Source organism: Pangasianodon hypophthalmus, chromosome 28, assembly GCF_027358585.1.
Source record: "Pangasianodon hypophthalmus isolate fPanHyp1 chromosome 28, fPanHyp1.pri, whole genome shotgun sequence".
NCBI lineage: Eukaryota > Metazoa > Chordata > Actinopteri > Siluriformes > Pangasiidae > Pangasianodon > Pangasianodon hypophthalmus.
Genome location: NC_069737.1, coordinates 10026801 through 10048588, shown reverse-complemented (window position 1 = coordinate 10048588; position 21788 = coordinate 10026801). Strand labels below are relative to the sequence as shown.

At 38.5% G+C, this 21788-nt stretch overlaps 1 protein-coding gene across 3 annotated transcripts in view; it reads right to left on the bottom strand.

Moving 5' to 3' along the window:
- Positions 1 to 1065: 1065 nt before the first annotated feature.
- The window catches only part of adgrb3 (adhesion G protein-coupled receptor B3), a 207310-nt gene continuing 186587 nt past the window's right edge, over positions 1066 to 21788 (bottom strand). For all 3 annotated transcript variants that reach the window (XM_026943047.3, XM_053231051.1, XM_026943048.3), the window contains 12 exons: positions 18592 to 18742; positions 16437 to 16506; positions 16220 to 16286; positions 14127 to 14212; positions 13628 to 13726; positions 12143 to 12314; positions 11758 to 11853; positions 9227 to 9266; positions 8118 to 8770; positions 4094 to 4129; positions 3400 to 3504; positions 1066 to 2120 (listed from right to left, as the gene is read on the bottom strand). In XM_026943047.3, the coding sequence (XP_026798848.1) occupies positions 1932 to 2120; positions 3400 to 3504; positions 4094 to 4129; positions 8118 to 8770; positions 9227 to 9266; positions 11758 to 11853; positions 12143 to 12314; positions 13628 to 13726; positions 14127 to 14212; positions 16220 to 16286; positions 16437 to 16506; positions 18592 to 18742 (1764 nt within the window). In that variant the 3' untranslated portion in view covers positions 1066 to 1931. The remainder of the gene's footprint in view (positions 2121 to 3399; positions 3505 to 4093; positions 4130 to 8117; positions 8771 to 9226; positions 9267 to 11757; positions 11854 to 12142; positions 12315 to 13627; positions 13727 to 14126; positions 14213 to 16219; positions 16287 to 16436; positions 16507 to 18591; positions 18743 to 21788) is intronic.

Here is a 21788-nt window from a genome sequence, read left to right as displayed (position 1 = left end):
AAAATGTTTTTTGTAAAATCTATAATCTATAACAAGTTTGTACTAAAAAAATAGGGTGCCTAAGACTTTTGCACAGTACTGTTTGTGTGTGTGTGTATATATATATATATATATATACACCTTTTATACATTGACAGTGGGGTCCAAAGTCTGAGACCACATTTAAAATCTATGATTTTTTTCAATTTAAAATTGGAAATAAACAGGTTTTAGAATTTCGAAATATTTAAAACAAAGAAAGTAAATTTTCAATAATTTAAACCAAAGAAAGTAAATGTTCAATATCTTGAATATTTAATATTCATGATTCATGAATGCAAGTAGTCCATTCTTCGGCCTCGCACATATTGTTACACAGATTGGCTTTGATTCCCCCAGCACCCTGATCAGGATAAAGTGGTTACTGAAGATGAATGAATAAATGAATGAACATTATTAATATAATGTTGACATTCAATCATATTTTCATACTATTACTTAAATGAAAAGTAAAACCAGTGGGGGGTAGTACTGTATGTACATAATGAAAACCAGTGGAGGTTATTGAGGGAATATCTTTTGGAAGGACATTCATCACTCAAGTATAGTTACAGAGACTTAGACATAGTAGCATCTATGCCAAGGCAGAGTGAAGCTGTTCTGGTGGCTCTTGGTGACCCTACAACTGACTAAGGCACTATTTCCTTTATTATTATTATTTGCTGGTCCCCTGTTCAATTCTGAGTTTGGGTTACTGACTGATTACTGTGTCTGTGTTTTCCATGTTCTCCCCTTGTCCATGTGAGTTTTTCTGTATTCTCTGGTTTCTTCCCATCTCCCCAAAATGTCAGTAAGTGACTAGCTACTCAAAATTGCCCATAGGTGTGAATAAGTGTGTGAATGTGTGTGCATGGGGACCTGCGATTGATTGGCCTCGCATCCAGGTTGTATTGTATTCACTGTGACCTTGATCAGGATAAAGCAATCACTGAACATGTATTAATCACTGAACAGTCATCATTATATTTTGATAATCAGACCATCTCATGAAGTACAGTACAGGACAGAGTTGACACATCCTCTGAATCATTATGAACATATTATCTCTTTTATTTACATTCCTTTTTCAAATGTTAACATTTTTTCCGGTATCTCATCAAGTTGGCATTTTAAATCTTTTCTCAGCAAAATAAACTTGACACAAGTAAAACAGATGTAGACAAAAGTTTTATTTACACCATACAACATTTTTCATTTTTAAATATTTTATACAGGGCTGCAGATGAGAGAGCTTGCTGAGTGCCTTCAAGCAGATTCTGCAGTATTAAAGTTGTGAAATATATTATTCATATAAAAGTGAGTATTACCTTTATTGCATTTAAAGCAATGAAGAATGTAGCTTGACAAACATTCATTTTTAAATGACAGGAAAAATCCTCCTTGCCTCTCCAAATATTTTTCCTGTCATAAAGTAAAAAGTGTAGTAATGGCCAAACTGACTTGTTATAAACCTTTTAAAAACCTGCATAAGTATGTACATTGTGCTCCTGGACTCAGTCACCACTGAACTAAAAAAAAACTGAGCCCACTGAAGCTTTTGGGTTGACGTAGCATAGTGTCACGGTGTGTTTTCTATTTTTGAGGTCTCATCTAAAAAGATATACCTTTGTAGATCCAATTTTCTCCAACAGATATGTTCAAAACACATGATGGTTATATTATACACCTTGCTGCTCTCTCACTAAGTACACTAGTGAGAATACAAAAATTGTATGTTTTTGTCTTTTAAATCATTTATATTTCCTTTAGTCCTTTTTAAAATCTTATTGGCACATAATATCCCAGCTATATTTCCAGGACCCAGATATGTCTTGCCAAGGCTGCCTGAAGTGGTTTCCACTTTTTTCCAGTGCAAAATATGTCCTGCTTTGTTCGTTCCCCTGTTCCTCTGATTACACCTCTGTTTGGAAGTCTCCCTCTTGGACATCCAGTGGAAGGTTTACACATTTTTCCCACTCAGCAGGAGTCATCTCCAGAGAGTCCTTGGTGTCTGACTCCAGTACATTCATTGTGGCGTAGTTCTGGTACTCACAGGTCGGGTTGTAGCTTTCCCATGGGTTTTTATTGGGCATTGCCTTATCCTGTGCAAGAAAACAGGACAAGACACTATTATTTCAGAAAGGTCACATTTGCTATGGCTACACATTAGGGCTGCTATGTTCACTGTGTGTTTAGTAGATATGAATTTTATTTCTAAAAATTGTGCATCATAAACACGCCCAGGCTGGTCAACAAACAGGTCTATGTTGTACTACCTTTGTGCATACCTAAGAAAAATATGATTAAATCTACTTATCTGGAAAACAGCTATTTATTTGCTTGGTATAGTACAGTGTAGTATAGTATAGTGCAGGGAGACCAAAACAATATTTAAATAAAATTTCGGAGTGTGTTATTTCATGATAGGCATGAAACTTGCCATGTGGATATAAATCCAGTATAATGATGATCAAAGGTGGCGAGACATGTCAAACAAGTAGAACTCAACACCAATGGTGTCGACATGGATGTTTCTGCCACCAAGTCTAGTCCTTCTTGTTATTATTTTGTATTCTGCAAATGCCCTTAAAATATACTTAAAATAGGAAGGAAGCTAGTGAAGAAATATTATCTAAGACAGTTTAGCTTGCTGTGACCTTGACCCTGTTTGGATCAATTCCAAAATCTAATCAGTTCATCTGCTGGTTACAGTGATAATTCCATATAAATACTACAAACTTTCACCCACTCCTTCTTGAGATACCACACAAACGATGTCTGTTTTCAATATATGTAAATATCCTAAGGTTACTAATCACCAAGACACAGACATACTCTGCTGGGAGGCTGACTGGAATATGTGTGAAAAGACACAAGACACATTTGTGTGGGTGTATGTGTGTACACTTGTGTGTGTTTTATATGTTTTTGTATACATTGTATACACTTATAGTGTCATGCCTTTATGTAATCACTGAAAATAGTACTTGGAATATCTGTTCTAACAACCTATAGATGATGTTTCCTTTGAAAAATTTACTGGTTCAGTCAGGTGGATTGGCTGTGAATTACCACAAATTATGGCAATAACAAACCAGCAATGGACCCCTGAAATGTCTGAATGTGAGCAAATCAAGTGGTCTTCTGTCATGCATTCACCAAGCAATGATTAGCCAATGGAAAAAGAAATAAACATTTTAAAGGCACATGTCCTAGTAAATGTAGTAGTACTGTAGTGATGAATGAATGCATTGACTGGACAGCTATTAATTCTTCTAGTCACTCACTTCCTGACGCTGGATCATGTGAGCACGAAAGTGGAAGTCTGAATATGGTGCTTGTCGCATGGCCCACCTCCCCCCTCCAATCACTCTTACTCACCATGCTGCCCATATTTGGTATGTCTCGAAATCGGTCCAGGGTTTGAAATTTCTGATTCAGTTCCTGGAACAGCTCCATGTGTCTTTTCCTGGTGTGCATGACTTTCTGCAATGGCAAGGAGTGGTGGGGGGGTTGGAGTTCAATCAAGCTGATAACCATATTGTTGTATCAGGAAACACACTGCCTCTTGCCACATTGAAAAAAGCATTTTTCACTGAAAGACTCTTTGCTATAGTATAGATTTGCAATGCTTTAAAATAGAAGAAACCCTGCAAATTCTTTGGCTAAATGCTATGAGAAAGTCATGCTAAATAGCAGCATAGATTTCATGAACCAGAAAAGCACGTTTTTTTTTTTTTTTTTTTTGCAATTTAGGTACAGGGCAGAAACAGGATGTTCTCTGTGAACTTCAGAAAAAAATGATTTGATTTTCAGCTTGAGATCTGTGAATGTAAAGGGATAAAATGGGAATGGGAATTGCTACTCTGTGTGGCAGCTGACAGCATTGCTTCCACTCTAACTGCAAAGCTCAATAAATCGTATATTTGTCAGGACCTTGCTGCTCCAATAAGCTTAAGTGCTACACAAAGTAGTTGTAAATTAAAGAGTAAAACACAAAAGCAACAAATGGCCCTTTCGTTGATGTAAGAAAAGCCTGAGACATGCACTTCACCAATGAAAAGGTTTGACATACCTCAAAGTCGAGGTCCTGGTACCTTGACTTTCTCCTCTGTATAAGCAAAGAGGCATGTGTTAGATTGCAAAACATATACAGCAACAACTAGAAAAGCTTCTTGCTCAAATCTTCTCATGTCACTTTTGTTTTATCATGAAAGCATATCATTTATTCTATGTAATTTTCTACAAATGTTGTGTAATTTATAATTATTTAGTTCATTAGAGTTTGATTAATTCCAGAAGAGTTGGATACGTTTTCTTCTTTCTTCACTTTTGATATGGGTTTCAGTTGTTTTCCCAAAACCTTAAATACTTATATAAAATACATGTATTAAGCCTAGAAATAACATCTATAAACTGATGATAAACGCTATATTCATTGTATGGGCTGTATATTGCTGCATATCTAAATTTAAATGGCCACACTTTGACTATAATCCTAGATTAAATATAACACAACCATATGTATTATTCTATAAGATTTAGAATAATACAACCATAATAAGCGAACAGATGTCAATGAGACTATAACTGGTTCATGCAACTTACAATTATAGAGCTAAATTGACTGTATCTATATGAAGTTTAATGCTTATTAATGCTGCGAGATTACCAGCAAAATCAGGTAATACAGCCAAATAAGATAAGATAATCCTTTATTTGTTTATTTGAAGTGCTGGTTGTACAGCAGCAGGGAGGAAGGACCTGCGATACCGCTCCTTCACACACTTGGGGTGGAGCAGCCTGTCACTGAAGGAGCTGCCCAGTGCCACCAGAATCTCATGCATGGGTTGGGAGTCGTTCTCCAGCATCGGTGATAGCTTGTCCATCTTGCCATCTTCCTTTCTCCCACCACCTGCACTGGGTCAAGAGTGTGTCCCACGACAGAGCTGGCCCTCTTTATGATTTTATCTCTTCCTGTCTGCAGCAGAGATGCCATTGCCCCAACAGACAACCCCATAGAAGATAGCAGATGCCACCACAGTCAAAAAAAGTCTTGAGAAGTGCTCCCTGCACTCCAAAAGACCTAAGTCTCCTCAGCATGTACAATCTGCTCTGTCCTTTGTTGTAGAGTGCAGTGGAGTCCATCCAGTCCATTTTATTGTTGAGGTGAACACCCAGGTATTTATATGAGTCCACTATCTCAATGTCCATTCCCTGGATGTTCACCGGTGTCGGAGGGGGGGGTGTCTGTGTCTGCGAAAAATCCACCACCAGCTCTATGGTCTTGCTGCCATTGATCTGGACGCAGTTCCGCTGGCACCAGACTACAAAGTCCTGGATCAGTTCTCTGTACTCCGCGTGTCATCCTCCCCAGTGATGAGGCCTACGATTGCAGAGTCATCAGAGAACTTCTGCTGGTAACAGCATGCTGTTTAGTCTGCAATATAGAGTGTGAAGAGGAATGGAGCAGCCAGGACCGTTCCCTGCGGGGCCCCTTCCACATGGTAGTACTGCAGACTACCCTGTCAGATCCAGGATGCAAGGTGCTGGGTCACCCCTGTGTGTTCCAGCTTATCTCTCAGAAGCGCAGGCTGTATAGTGTTGAAAGCACTGGAAAAATAAAAAAACATGATTCTCACAGTACTCCCAGGCTTGTCCAGGTGAGAGAGGGCCCTGTGCAGGAGGAAGATGACTGCACCGTCCACCCCAATGCCAGGCTGGTATGCAAACTGGACTGGGTCCATTTCCACAGCTGTGGCACTCTCCCCAGTTTCAGGCTCACAGTGAAGATGAACTCCACTATCCCACATAGCTGGTCTGCAGGACTTGAGGAGCCTAGTGCTGATGACATCAGGACCAGCAGCCTTCCTTGCCTTTATTTTCCTGAGCACAGCTCTCACCTGGTCTGTAGTGAGGGACATGCTAGAGCTGGGAGGCTGTGTGCTGGAGGGTGTGGGCGTGGAGTTGTAATAGAAGGTGTGGAAGATGGGGTTATGGTGGAAGTGACTGAGGGAGGTGGCTGTGAGCTAGAAGTCCTGGAGAGGCTAGGGGTGGGGGTGGGGCAGACTGCTGGGAGTACAGAGACAGTGGGGCACAGCTGAGATGGCTGGGTGGGGGGAGGAGCATGTGTCTAGTCAAACCTATTGAAGAAAAGGTTCAGATCATTCACCCACTTCCTATCCCCCATGGCCTGGGAGTCAGTTTTCTTGTGGCCTGAGATTGTTTTTAGTCCTTTCCAGACTCCGCTGATATTATTCAGTTGCAGCTAATCCTCCATCTTCCTCCTGTAGCAGTCTTTGCCCTCCCTGATCTTCCTCCTCAGCTCCTTCTGTATGGCCCTCAGTTCTTCTTTGTTTCCTGCTTTAAAGGCCCTCTTCTTCTCCTTGAGGAGTGTCTTTATAGCAGGAGTAATCCAGGGTTTGTTATTGGAGAAACACTGTACAGTCCTGGTGGGTAGACTGTACAGTAGATTCAAAACAGTCCTTCAAAGCCTCTTCAGCCCATCTCTTCACTGTGCAGGTGACCGCTGGCTCCCTGTGCACAATGGGTTTGTATACAGGCAGGAGATGAACCAGGTTGAGATCCGATCTTCCAAGGGGGTGGGGTGGGGTGGGGTTGGGGGGCGGGTGAAGAGCTGTATGCGTCCTTGGTGTTGGCATATAATAAGTCCAGTATTTTATTGTCTCTGGTAGGGCAGGTGACATACTGACTAAAAGTGGACAGCATGTGGGAAGGAGAGGCATGATTGAAGTCACCAGAAATAAGAAAGAGGGCCTGTGGGTGCTGTGTCTGTATCCTGCTTATGACCAAGTGGAGGACATCACAGGACGCATCAGCATTAGCAGAGGGGGGAACATACGCAGCCACCACGATAACATGCGAGAATTCCCTTGGTAGATAGTATGGCCTCAAGCTAACGGCTAACAGCTCAATGTCCTTACAGCAGATTTGTTCCTTCACAGTGATATGCCTAGTATTACACCATCGGTCATTTACAAATACCGCCAGCCCTCCTCCTTTCCTCTTACTGCTCTCCTTCGTCCTGTCTGCCCTCACCAGGTGGAATCCATCCAAAGTTGCATTCGTGATAGGTACAGAACCATAAGCATGTGCATATATGAAGTATTACAGCACATTACTGCCTATTACTTTCATAGCATTAATAAAGCACATTAAAGTGGTCCTGTTTATGTGCAAACTGCAGAGCGTTTTACGTTTCATCTTTAAATGTTGATATGGATGAGAGCATAGTGTGATCTTGATGCTGTCATATTCCAGCTTAGTCAGCAGTAACTTGACAGTATAGTCAACAGTGATACTTTTGATTAGTCAGAATGAAGAGATATTGCATGAATAAAAAAGGATATTTAAATAAACGTGTGCAGGAGTCAATAAATTAGAAAAAGTGAGAAGCTGAAAAGCTACAAGGGACCAAAAAATTATAAATGGAAGAGTAATATAAAGATTTTTTTAAACTGTTCATTCAGTTATATTTTTGATTCACAAAACCTATTAATGACTTTTGTGATTTTGGAGATTTTGTAGTTAACAGCAATGCCATATAGGAACTATTTTAGTCCCCTAAAGAACAATTTTAGGTTAGCTATAAAAAGGGGTTCTCAAACATTTTGTAGCCAAAGACGTCTATAACTCTATCAATACGGCTGAACATAATCCAAATATTCAAATGTTAGTGTCAGTATTTAAATGTATAAAAATTATACTTTTTATTCCTGAACTTTCCACTCAGACAACACGGCTGGATGTGTTTTAGTTTGATGGTTTTTTGTTTTAATTAAATTCAATAAATAAGTCAAACAGGCCAGTAAGTATTAGAACTCAATAATAATTATAAAAATGTTTGACAATGATTGGCTGTGATTTCAACAAACAAAATGAAAATAATCTCAACTTTGAGAAGCAAACATCTAATAACCTTTCAGTCGATAGTTCTTAAACCATTTTTTGTTGTTGCCACAATATTCACAATAATCATTTTCCACCAAAAGATTATTTTTTGGTAAAAATGGTTCATTATGACATCACTCTAAAGAGTGTGTTCTGTTTAAAAGTCTAGTAGAATGCTAAGAACTCACCTCTAAAGAGCTCATGGAGGTAGTTGAGCCAGTTTCACTTCGTGCCATTCCTATGGTCTCTTCCATTTCGGCTAGGAAGTTCTTGACAGCGGTGCGAGGCTCAAATGGCAGGGTCTGCATGTGTTCCAAGGCTCCAGGAAACTGCTGCTCCATGCCTGCACTCATATGCTCCATCCCTGATGGGCCAATGTTAAACTCAGTGCCCACCTTGTAGTGCATCATCCTGTCATGTTGCAGAGTGTCCATGGCTATGTTTCTCTTGCTATCCTCCTTCAGCAGAGTGGGCACACTGCTTGAGCCAGTGGGCAGTGATGCTGCTGCTGAGGCCCGAGGCATCACAATGTAGTCTGTCTCCATGGGACCCTGCTGCACATGGCTGCTGAGCTCTTGTTCACTCTGCCGAATGCCATCATCTGTGCACAAGTAAACGGTGCGGTGCATGTCACTTGCACTCTCACCCAAACATGGCTCGCTCATGGGCATGTGCAGGCCTGATGGCTGTTGAATGATCACTTTCGATATGATGTTACCCGGCAATGTGGAGTAGTTGAGGCCCTCTGGGCCTTTTTCTTCCTCTTCGTCATTGAGGGAGATGCGTGACAGTGTTCCGGTGATGGTGGCAGCACGACAAGAGCCCATATCTTTATGGAGAGCTGTGGGTGGACAAGTATTGGTAATATTTATTAGAAAATGGATAAATAAAATAGCTCCACTGGGCTTCCAAGAACTGTGCAGTTCCATCTGCATTCACAGCAGAAGTAAAACCTGAAAAATGCTATAATGGTAACTGTCTCTTCTATCTTTTTTAACAAATATTATTATTTTACCTTTATTAACAATGGTAGCGTTAGCACTTATTAACAATGGTAGCATTTTTGTAAAGTATGTTATTAAAGTCATTTAGTATTGAAGCTTGTTCTCTTCAGAAGACAAGTTACAAGCAATTTTCCCCCATTTAATCAGCAGCTCAATATGGAAAGATGATGAGATATTTACCTCAGGACCACCACTGCAGACCTTTATGCCTATTCATGACAGGTTCAGTCTGATTTGATCCATGAAAAGCATAGTAATTAGAACCCCATTAATAGCTACCATCTATTACTTACCCGATCGACAGGCTATGTCCACATCTTTTTCGAAATCAGTCTGCAGAGAGAAGAGAATAAATAATAAATTGTGAGTGATTTATATTTTTCAGTCAACATTAACAGTATGAAAAAATTTTTTTATTATTATTTATGTTATAAAATAGGCCTGTCTTGCTTTTTCATTTGCTGATTCATGGGGAAAATATGTTCTAATAGAGTAAAAGTAGTCACAGTAAGTAATCCTAAAGGACAGAAGGCCCTGTGCACAATGAAATCATGGAGAAAATGATTCATCAAATGACCTTAGAAAAAAAAACATTAGAAAATTGGGGAAAGTGGCTATTACGTGTCCACAACACCATTAAATCAAGAGAACAGCAATCTCTGAAGTCATTCTAAAGAATTCTGCTTTCTCAAAGCAAGTATAGAAGGTTGAAAAGAAGGAAAAAAAATGTGATAAATCCAGAAGATATCCAGAGTTGGAAACAGAGAAACTATGCTAAAGACTCCATCCTTGCAAACAACACTGCTCACTTTCAACACACAAGTTACAACGGGTGCTGCAAGGTGTCAGCATGAGGAAAGTGGCAGGACCGGATGATGTCCTGGCACAGGTGCTCAAAGCCTGCACAGATTAGCTGACAGGGGTCATCACCAACATCTTAAACACATTAAGAGCATCACCCCATGCTCAGCCCCTTCCTCTACACCTTACTCACCTCTGGCTGTGTGTACACCTCCAACAGCATCATAAATTTTGAGTACAACTCAACAGTTATTGGACTGATCATGAACAATGATGAATCAGCCTACAGGAAAATGTACAAAATCTGGTGAGATGGTGTAAGGAAAACAACCTGGCTCGCAACACCAAAAAGACAAAAGAAATCATAGACTACAGGAAAACATGGAGAACAGAGCACAACCTAGTACAGACCAGAGAGTGGAAAGAGTGTCCAGATTCGGATTCCTGGGTGTTAACATCACTGACGACCACTCTTGGTTCATCAACACCTCCTCTACAGTAGGGAAGGCACAGCATTGCTTTACTACTTGAGGAGGCTGATGAGAGCCAAGCTGGCCCAGAAACTACTGGTAAATGTCTGTGCTATATGGAGCCTTCTGACATACTGAGTCACAGCATGGTACACAAGCGGTACCAGGGCCAATGAGATGGTTCTACACTGGGTCATCAAAACAGCACAACACATCATGGGAACAGAACTGCCATACTATAGAGAACATGCAGAGATAGTGCTGCCTGAAGAGGGCAGCCAGGATCATTAAGGACCTAACCCACCCAGCAACATTCTGTTCATCCTCCTACCCTCTAACAGGCACTATAGAGCCATTCACACCCACACTAGCATGCTTAAAAACAGCTTCTTCCCAAGGGCCATTTCAGAACTGAACTCAAGTAAGGACACAGCCCAACAACAACAACAACAACACATTTATTGGACTAACCGCCAAATCCTATGTGCAATACATAACTCAGGTATACTGCATGTGTAATAATCCACAATTTGTAATCCCTCATATGTGCGACTTTCAGCCATAAGTGCAATATTCATCTTGTATATGCAGCATTTTTCTTTTATATTGTACTTTGCACTTGTATCTTTAATACTGTACCAGTATATATTGTCATTTCTACTGGAGTATTATTTATAGCTTTGTAATTCTGTAATTTTTTTTTGATGCATCATCTTGGGATATCACCAACATAATTTCTTTTTGTCAAACAAAATGCCAATAAAACTTTCGATCCTTTAATCCTGTAAACTGACAACATCATATAGTCTAGCAAAACTAATTTAAATTACTACTCTTACCTAATTTATTGCTATGCTAGAGATAATAAAGAAAAAACAAAAAGACAAACAAAATAAAACAAACAACACACAAACAAAAAGCCAGCCGCTCAAATCTCTTCGTGTCATGACCCATGGTGATAGAGTGCATTACTGAAGTTTACCTAGAATTCTTTCATGATTCACTCACAAGGTGAAAAAGAAAAACCTTTTTCACAAAGTGAAAAACAAATACAGAGATGGCATACAGCAGGGTGGATGGATTGTGTGTCCATTTGAAATGGAGTTGATGTAATTGGGTGACATGGACACACATCTGCTAAAACCATATCTAAAAATGCCTCAAAAACATGAATTAGTTTTATTATGCATTCATTATATCTATATATATGACTATATTCTCATTGTATTTTCAATATTCTCATTTGTGCATTGGGCTTTCAGTATCATTGACCATTTGCCTGCTTTTTGGCCTTCAAAATAAAACACATAGCAATGTATAATCTATAAGTGATTACGAAGTCATAAAATGCATTTGTTGTATGTTCTGTAAAGTCTAACAAAAATCTAAAATCTAAAATATTGATGTGAAATCTATCAATAAAATCTAATCACACAATTACAAAAATGTCACCACTGAGCTAAAAAAGATTCAAGAATATGTGACACTGTGATCTTAGGCCATATTTTTAAGCTTGTGCCATAATCATGGAAATAGAGTTGTAAGATAGTTACCATAATTTGTGCATGGCCATTAGGGAAAGTGCCAGTTGCATCAGCACTGATAGGGTCTTTACAGTTCCTCAGTCGACATCTAAAGGCATCTTGCACCTATAAGGTTAAAAGTTATTTGATCAATGATATGAAGCTAATTCTGACAAGCAATATCCACAACAGACCCTGAGAATGTCACAGTAATCTTGAGGTCAGATTTGAGCTCTGCCAGATTACAAGTAATTCAGGAGTAACATGGGAGGACACTAAAAACGAGGTAATCAGCAGTTTGTCTGAGGCTAAGAATGATTATATAAGATATGTATGTTAAAATATGGCAGGAGAAAAAGATAAAAAAAGACAATAGCTATGTAATGAAAGGCTGGAGGTTCTGAAAGTGGCCTACCTCTCTGCGGAGGATACAGTGCACCATGACTATGACAAAGCCTTGGAGTGAGTCAAAGACAGCAAATAGGATTTGGAACAGGATGGAGCGCTTGTCTGTCATGGCAAGCACAGCTGACATCCAGGTGAGCGCCAGAAGAGGCAAAACTACACAGGAACTCCAGAGAGAGGCCCTGAGAGAGGAAGGCATGGGAAGATGGAGGGAGGAGTGGGGCAGAAATCAAGTGGACAGATGAAGAAAGAGATTGCGAGGGAAAGATCAACACTGGGAACTACAATTTCTACATGACTGAAGTAATCTTCAACAGAGCACTATTTAAATACTGAATACACAGGAAACTCCTGAAAGCACAGGGTGCATTGCACCAAATGTCCCCTCATAGAGATTAGGACCCTTTGTCTTTTAAAATCATTTATTTATATTTTCCAGTTGAGACTGTACATCATTTTAAACAGTGGCATTAAGAGTAATGAGAAGATCAAAAAAGTGTCAATGGGTATAAACATACATATTCACATACACACACTTACATGTCGTACAGGGATGTAAGGAATTCATTGTTTGGACTGAACTTATAAAATACGAATACAGATATGAATAGGAGATATACTATTTGTTCCGTGAGCAGAGTTGCCAGGTTCTAACTATAATGTCTGTATACTGCACACATCTAAAAACAAACAAACAAAAAAAAAGCCCCCCAAAAGAAAAAACAACCCCCCCCCCCCAAAAAAAAAACAAAACAAAACAAACAAAAAAAAAAAAAAACAGAACACTCTGCCCCTTTTTTGGATTATGCATTTATATTGTATGTTCCAGTCTAGACCACACTCACCTCTGGTTCAAATCTGAATACAAAAACACATATTAGATAACAAATATTTTGATACAAATACAGATTTATGGCTAAAAGTTTTTGGACACCTGACCATCACACCCATATGTGAGCCCCAAACAGTTTCCACATAGTTAAAAGCACACAATTGTACAGGATGTCTTTGTATGCTGTAGCATTACAATTTTCCTTCACTGAAATTAAGGAGCCCAAACATGTTCCAGGATGACAATGTCTCTTTGCACAAAGCGAGGTCCATGAAGACATGGTTAGCCTGTCTCGAGTACTCGAGTAGCCTGCACAGAGCCCTGACCTCAACCCCACTGAACACCTACTGGATGAACTGGAACGCCAACTGCGCCCCAGGCCTCCTCGCCCAACATCAATGCCTGACCTCACTAATACTCTGGAGGCTGAATGGGTACATTCCCCAGCCACAGTCCAAAATCTAGTGAAAAGCCTTCCCAGAAGAGTGGAGGTTATTATAAGAGCAAAGGGTGACTAAATCTGGAATGAGATGTTCAACAAGCACATATGGCTTAGGTGTCCACAAACATTTGACCATATAGTGTACACTGAGTGGCACTGTATTACATTCCTAATGCAATATAATTGTACTGATTTTGCAAAGCCATGAGCCAGGTACTTACATGGCATTGCTGGCCGTAGTTGCTGATAAAGCAGTTGTAGAGACAACACCACACTTTGCACATTTTAAAGTTAAGCCTGTATGTGGCTCACTCATCTGCCTGTAATTACAGCCAGGAACAACAAGAAAATAAGAGAATGTTAGCTTTTTGCATGCTCTTTCCTTGTGTCAAAGGTTAAACTGGCAGAATAAAGACATGCCCATCATTTGCATGGAAGTTTCTGGTACATAAGGCATACTGTGTCTCCCAATGGGACAGCTATAATTGTTAATTGTTTTGATGTCATTAACTCTCATTAAACAGTTTCTAAAGATGAAAGTGTGCATGTTTGTGAGGTGAAATTCAAAATGAAATTTTGTGTATATGTTTTGTCTCTATGCGACAGATGAAGAAAAAGGAAACCATGTGCATTATGTGTAATAATACCCCTGCAGGGTTCAAGTGTGCATCAGTTAAACGTGTGGGGAGCTCAGGGGAACTGGCTTCACATTACACTTACCCTGCTCTGTGTTTTAGCTTCTTGTCCAGGATGCCATCTCTGGAAACCAGTTTATTGAACACCAGAATGCCAATCACCATATTGACCTGCAAACACACAACAATAGACAATAAAGGTCTGTCTTCCAAGCCTTTTATACACATTATATACCATTTATATTAACAACAGTTCACTGATATTATTATAGCAACAATAATAGTTTAGCCACTGCCTTAATTAGTGGACTATAAAGCTTTCAATACCATTTGCCCTATAAAATACATGTATATAAACTTAAAGTATAGAAAGTTTAGAAGGACTAGCTTGTTTGTATTCTGAGTATTATCAGTGATGGTATTTTTGAGTTTTTGCAGTTTTCTGATTTTTCATCACCATCTCGTGTGTCTAATACACGGATTGCTCTACTGATATTCGGATTGATTCAGAGTAGTTTGAATGTTCATTCAGATTTACCTTGTATCAGGTATCATTGCTAATTATCTGTATTTGCTGTTATATACTATATGCTGCTATTACTATCATGACTTTTAAAAATCAAGATATCAGAAACCAGAAGGTATGGTACACATACCTGAGATGTGTTTGAGCACAAAAGAACCCAACTGTCTGAGTAAACATGTTTAATCTCAGATTACACAAGCCAAATAAGTGACCGCTTAGTGAATAACACAAGAGACATTGCAAAAGTCCATAATAATCATCACTTTGTATTAACATGCATGCAATACATTAAAACAACCTTCATATAATTTTATTTTATTTATTTTAGGCTACAGTAAAAGATGCAAATTGTGTGTATTGTTTAATTCACTTTTAAAAACAAAGAAAGCTTAAACCATTAATGTGCATAGATTGCTGATGCTAAGTAAGTGTACTGTAGGTTACGTATGCTTTTGTTGTATGTAACTGGAATGAATTACAAATGATTTGTTTCTGCATGGGTGACATACTCTACTTTCTTCATAGGTACAATAATGTGCAATAGTGTAAGGCATGTTTGCTTTACAGAATTTCTTTTGAATTTCTTAGTGCCTAAGACTGTTGCACAGCCAGGAAATGAAAGTTTCTAAATAATTACTCATTACAGCAAAAAATGTACTTATTAAAGCTTATATTTTTGCCTTAACATGTTTTGAGACAACATGGGGAAGAAACCTTGAGAAGAATCAGACTTCTGAGAAACCCACCCTCTTCTGGCTGACACTGGATAGTAGCATTAAATGAGTTACTTGATGCAATTCCTTATTTCATACTGGAGTGGATCATGTATAATATGTCAAAACCTGATGCTTGACCTGAATTAAATAATAATTTATTCTCTGAATAACAGGTGATTAACATTCATATACAACAAACTATTGTATATGAATAAAATAGTATAATGCATTCCATTTATACAGCACAAAAAAAATAGATTAGCAGGAAGAAGAAGAAAGGTGAAAGTTTTGGGAAAAAATGTATGCTGTAAGTTGACTCTTAAAATGGGCAAGGGAAGTGCAGTCATGGAGGTCATAGGGATGACATTCCAAAGCCTGGGGGCTATGGCACTAAAAGATCTGCCCCACGTTGATGTCAGTCTGGTCTTAGACTCTTGGAGGACCAGAGAGTCTGATCAGGGGTGTAGGGCTGTAGGAGCTCAGAGTGATAACATGCAGCAAGGCCATAAAGTGCTTTGAATGTGAGAAGAAGGAGTTTGTATTTGATTCTTTGTAAAATGGGTAACCAGTGTAACTGTTGGAATACTGTTATATAATGTGTGCTGAATTTCTGGTATGAGTAAGGACTTTTGAATGTGTTGGAGTCTATTTAGGGTTTTACCAGGTTTATTCAAAGAAGAAGCAATTATATTCATCTAAGCATGAGGTTATGAAAGCATGAACCAGGGTTTCAGCATCTAACTATATAAGGGTCAAAGCTGGGCAATGCTGAGGAGCTGATAAAAAGAGATTTTTATGAGCGACCTAATATGGGTTTCAAATTAAATTTAGCTGTCAAAAATTATCCCTAGAGATCAAACATTTGTGAAAGGTTTAACAATGACACCATTAATTTATAAGAAGCATAAAGCCCTAGGAATCATAGAGTAAACTTACAAGCACTACTGCAGCAGCAGGTCCAACGAATGCATATAGCAGTCCTCCCTCCAGAGAGAGCCAACAACTGCACAAAGGAATACTAATCATCAGCAAATTCCCATTATTGTTCACAGGAGGTATTAAGTTAACATGGCCAGGTGGAGTTCAGATCCTAACAGAGAGACTGTGTATGTGTACGTGTATATGTGTGTGTGTGTGTGTTGGGTAGTCTTACTACTGTGGTGTCCCATAGCCTTTTGCTTTTGTGAAGCCTATTGAGATGGCAACCACCAAAGCAGGCAAACCTTTAAAATGAGAGAAACACACATGTTTAAGTATGAAATGCTTGTTTCCAATGATACCACTGCTTTTCAACTTGAAATAGTCAGCTTTTAAATGTCTGTAACCCTTTTGCATCTTGTCTGCTTATAGAAACAACACTTCAAATATCTGCAGTACTAAAACACAAGTGGAGAACAAAATTAATAAAATAAACATGAGTTGAGCGACTGTTAAGAAGCATGCAATATGGGAGCACAGTCTCTAAAAGTGAAAGACTTAATTCTGTTATTTACATACTCTAAATACACTGTCTCACTTATGCAGATTTTATCAATGTCATCAATTTGCTCTCAGAATTTGTGCAGGAGCTTAGTCCACCACTTTCCTTCATTCCACTGGTACTCCTAATGCAATTACATAGGATTGTTTTTTCATGGATTAGATGGCTACAGAGAGCAATGTGGCTACCACATAAAAAAATACACATTAAGTTAACTTAAAGGTGTCTTCATTCCCATCCAAGTATACAAAGCTCTGCCACCAAAACCTATGGTAGCTCAACCTGAGTTAGCATGCTAACTAGGCTTGACATTAGCAAAGACCGTCATGGCATGACTTTCAAGTGCACTCAGAATCAAAAGCTTGAAAACCAAGTTATAACACTATAAACATGCAAAATTCATAATGATTTATGAAAATGGCTGAGGTCACCTTTTTTCTTTGTAATAAGCTCTTAGGACCTTTAAGCTTCAGTATTAGCAGTTTAGCATTAAAATATGCAGCCATCTATGCAGCCATGCAGCTTACCAGTATTAAATTATTCCATCTTGGAAAAGCACTGCCAGTGTTTATTCTGGTTTTTACCATAATACCAGAATTGTGTGTGTTTTTTTTTTTTTTTTTTACCAGAATTGTGTTTCTTGTTGTTAAGATTTTCAAAGCACAAAAAGAGTGATATTTTGCTCACAGGAGAATTATTAGGCGCTTGCCAATTTCAGAAGAAAGGGTCTTTGGGGAGTGTTTATAAAATAACTAACAAAAGGCCCACCTAATCACAAACATGCATTAGAAACTGCAAGGCAGTTTTCCAAATGGGTTTTCTCAGGCATAAACTTGTGCTAAGGCCATGACTTTTATTGTGCTAAGGCCATTTTTATCATGTCCTACATATTTTTTCCAGGCTATTTGTATATGTAAGAAATAAAAAAAAAAAAAAACCAAAAACTATTGAACCTTTAAGTCCAAAAGTTACATCGATATTTAAATTGGGAAAGTTTTCTTTATTCAGAGTTGGCTCACACAGCTGCTTAACTTGATTTTCATGGTGGCACAATCAGATTATTATAATTACCAAATGAGACACGTTTATTTTGGAATACAACAATAGGAATCAATACACCAGAGTTATATCAAATTATGTTTGTTTATGTTTGCCTACACAAATATAGACACTTAAATGTTCAGTGTTTCTTTTTTAGATGATTTATCAAAAAATTTGCAAGCCTATGTAGCTGTCTACACAAAGTAGATTGTGAGAGTTGAATTAAATGAAAGTCAGACTTATTATCATTTGTTGTTTGAGGCAGACTTTAAAAGGAGATGTCATAATACAGCACACAAAGGATTCATGCAGTTCTTTTCTGCATTTACTGCATAGCAACTGTTGTTAAGGAAATTATATGATGGAGTGATAACCAGAATAAACTAATTAATTTGACCACAGATGGCCTAATTTTACACCCATTACTCTAAATCAATGGACAAGGAGTACAAACCATTTAAATTGGTCTTACTTTTGCCATTACCTATAGTGACTCCTAAATAACACATATTGGCTACCATATGTATATATGGTTATATTTAAATGTAGAATAAAATAACCCAGACTGTATATAATTGAGTAATTAAAACACTCAGGCTTTGTTGTATTTTTTGTAAATATTTTTGCATTCCAATTAGGATTGCAGAGAGATAAGGCAGGTACACTAACAGTGAGAACTGGGATGAATCTCCATGGACTGATAACAGCATTTCAGCCACACTGCACCATACAGAGCCTATAGCTGGAAGAAAGACAGAAGCAGACAGACGGATAGCTAGATACTCACCCCATCCCAGACAGAGGAAGCGTTTGCGGATGAGTCTGGTCCGCACCTTCCCTGTCACAGCCATGTAGGACTGCCAGGCCTCAGTCAGAACCCAGCAAAATGATGCCAGGAAGAAAAAGTGCAGAAAAGCTGTTGTCATCGTGCAGATGCCCTGTATATATGAAAGAGATAGCGAGAGAGAGAGAGAGAGACTTTACACTCCAGTCAGAGCATAGGAAATTAGTCTCTGACAAGGCACTAAGCATGACTTATTCCTACTGCAGAAACACAAAATGGAGCCTGTCTAGTCATCGAATAACCATGCTCGATGAAGGGTTAAGCACTGACCTTCCATGACCCTTTTTGTTACAAGTTACACACTGAGGATTGATGGTGCATTATAAATTTAAGGGTATGTAAAGTCCATAACTGCAAACTGTTCTCCAGATTTTCACGAATTAAAGCCAAGCTCAAAAAGACCCCATTCCATAACAACCACATGTATATTTGTGACTCTTAGCTCATGAGCTCTCAGACTAAGCTATTTGAGAACACCCTAAGCAATGAGGGTGGGGCTATACATCATTCAGTTGAACCACTCAATTTGTATGCAATGCAGACCGTCTGTAACCATGAAAATCAGGATCATGCATTTTTAGGAGGATAAAGAATCCGAGTAGCCTACTGCATATGTACAAAAAAAAAGGGCCAATGCATTTACTGAAAAAAAGACTGAAAAAAACAAAACAAAACAAATATCATTTTAGAGAACACAAACAGGCATGCTCTAGTAGTTTAGTGCTGTGCTTCATATCAAAGTCTACATGAATGCTGACTAGAGGCCATGGCTTATACCACCTTAGACACCCTGGTGTCTCTGCCATATGGCCTTCTGGTAATTACAGATGGCAGAATTGATGCAGACCATTTTTGGTTAATATTACACCAGAGCTCTAATCAGCACTTAACTGTAATTTCAGTGGCCATTCATCCATCTAAGAAAAGAAATAGTGTCCCATTTAGGCATGATTTGTTCCTTTCTAAGATTCTGGATATAATGCTAAGAAAAAAAAATCCTCAGTGAGCATTATAGTGGGTGGGTGCTATAACGATCTTAGATCATTAACAATTAAAATTTCTCCATGATCTGTTTTTACAGAGAAATCATGCGTGTTGTGATACTACACTGTCTGAAAACATTCAGAGAAGTTGTTTCATGAACCAGACTTTATACTTTTCCAGCTTGCATACAAATCTTGCACACTGAACAAAGATATAATACCCAGCAACATGGTCGAAAACAATGGTTTCAAGTGACTTCTGAAAATATTTGATCCCCAACAATTTACTCAGTTGCAAACACTTTTCTAATGCCACCATTCCTCCGCTGTAAACATAGATTTAAAAAATGTAAAGTAAAAATTTTAAACCAACTCACTGAATTTATTCTGTGCACTTACATACACTTGCTTACTTCCTACAGTGTACAGTCCCTCTGAAAGTATTGGGACAGCAAGCCCAATACTCAAAATTCTTTTTTTTGTGATATACTGAAGACATTTGGGCTTGAGATCAAAAGATGATTATGAGACGATAGATCAGAATTTCAGCTTTCATTGCCTGATGTCTACATTTAGATGTGTTAAACAACTTAAAACATGGCACCTTTTGTTTGAACTCACCCATTTTTCAAGTGATCAAAAATATTGGAACATGTGACTGACAGATGTTTCTTGTTGCTCAGGTGTGCTCTGTAAGATTGATTGTTTAAACATTTAATAGCTCTGAATGTCTACTCTTAAGTTTGAGCCCTGGGTTTCGCCTGTGAAGACTGCATTTGTTGTTAAAAAAGATAAACCAACAGGAAGACCAGAGAGCTGCCTATAGGAGAAAAGAAAGCCATTTTGACGCTGGGATCTTGATCAGAGCCATTGCACAAGCATGGGGCATAGCCAATACAACAATTTGGCATGAACTGAAAAAGAAAGACAGTGCTCCTGTGCGCAAAACAATTTCCATAAAGATATGGTGTGATAAGCTTGGCGTGGAAGCACTCAAGTGGCCTGCACAGACCCCTGATCTCAACCCTTCTGAACAAGTTTGGGGTAAACTGAAATGCCGACTGCACCCCAGGCTTTCTCACTCAACATCAATATCTGACTTCACTAATGCTCTGGTGGCTGAATGAGCACAAATCTCCACAGCTACACTCCAAAATCTAGTGGAAAGTGTGGAGGTTATTATAAAAGTAAAGTGGAACAAATTCTGGATTATATTCAATAATCACATATGACTGTGGTAGTGTATAACACAAAATGTTTGAAAACATTTTACAATTAATGTAATGTTATATTTCATTCTGTCATTCAGCATATTCAAATGCAGATTAAGTTTGTAGCCATTTTGTCATCAATGCCAAACTGAATAAGAGGTTAATGCATAAATACAAGAAATTGACAGTTTAGTTCCCAGTTTAATGTACAGCACAGTTTATATGGACCTTGCTTGAATTAAATATTTCACTAAGAGATGGTAACTACTTCCCTGCATCTCGATCATATCTGGCTGACTGGTCATGGTAAAATATGTCACTCTGTACAAGTTTTGATCTACGGACACTTTATGCACTACTGGGACATACAGTACATTCAGTGCCTGTGGTGCACCAAACCTACTACTGAACTTGTGTTGAACTGGTGCCACTGGTAGCTGAGCCCTTTCTGAAATCTGAGTGCATGTTGCTGTAAAATTGCTGGGGATCTTAAGCCTTCCATATCTGTATCTATGGCAACAGAGGAACTGCACTGTGTGGTTAAAGTCCAAAGCAGCTGATGCTGAGGATGTGGGGATACCAGTGGCAATAGGTTTTTGAGGCCTGCTTAATAGCAGACATTTCAAATCTCTGATTAATACCACAGTTATGTGCCATACAAAATAATTTTTATTAGATCAATAGGGATGATTACATTTGTGTGTACATGAAAATGGTCTTTTTCATGCTAAGTATTTCTTTGTAAGGCTCCTCCATAATATACAGCTGGCATTGAAAAAAAGGATTCTAATGCAAATTAGATGCTTTAAACATCACTAATCTAAAAACTTCACTAACATGAAAAATGTAATAGAAGGCTGCTGCATCAGAAGCCAGAAAGGCAGGGTATAGTTTGCCATAGAAACAAGGAGCAAGCAACAAAATATCACTATCCTCTTGAGTTGAA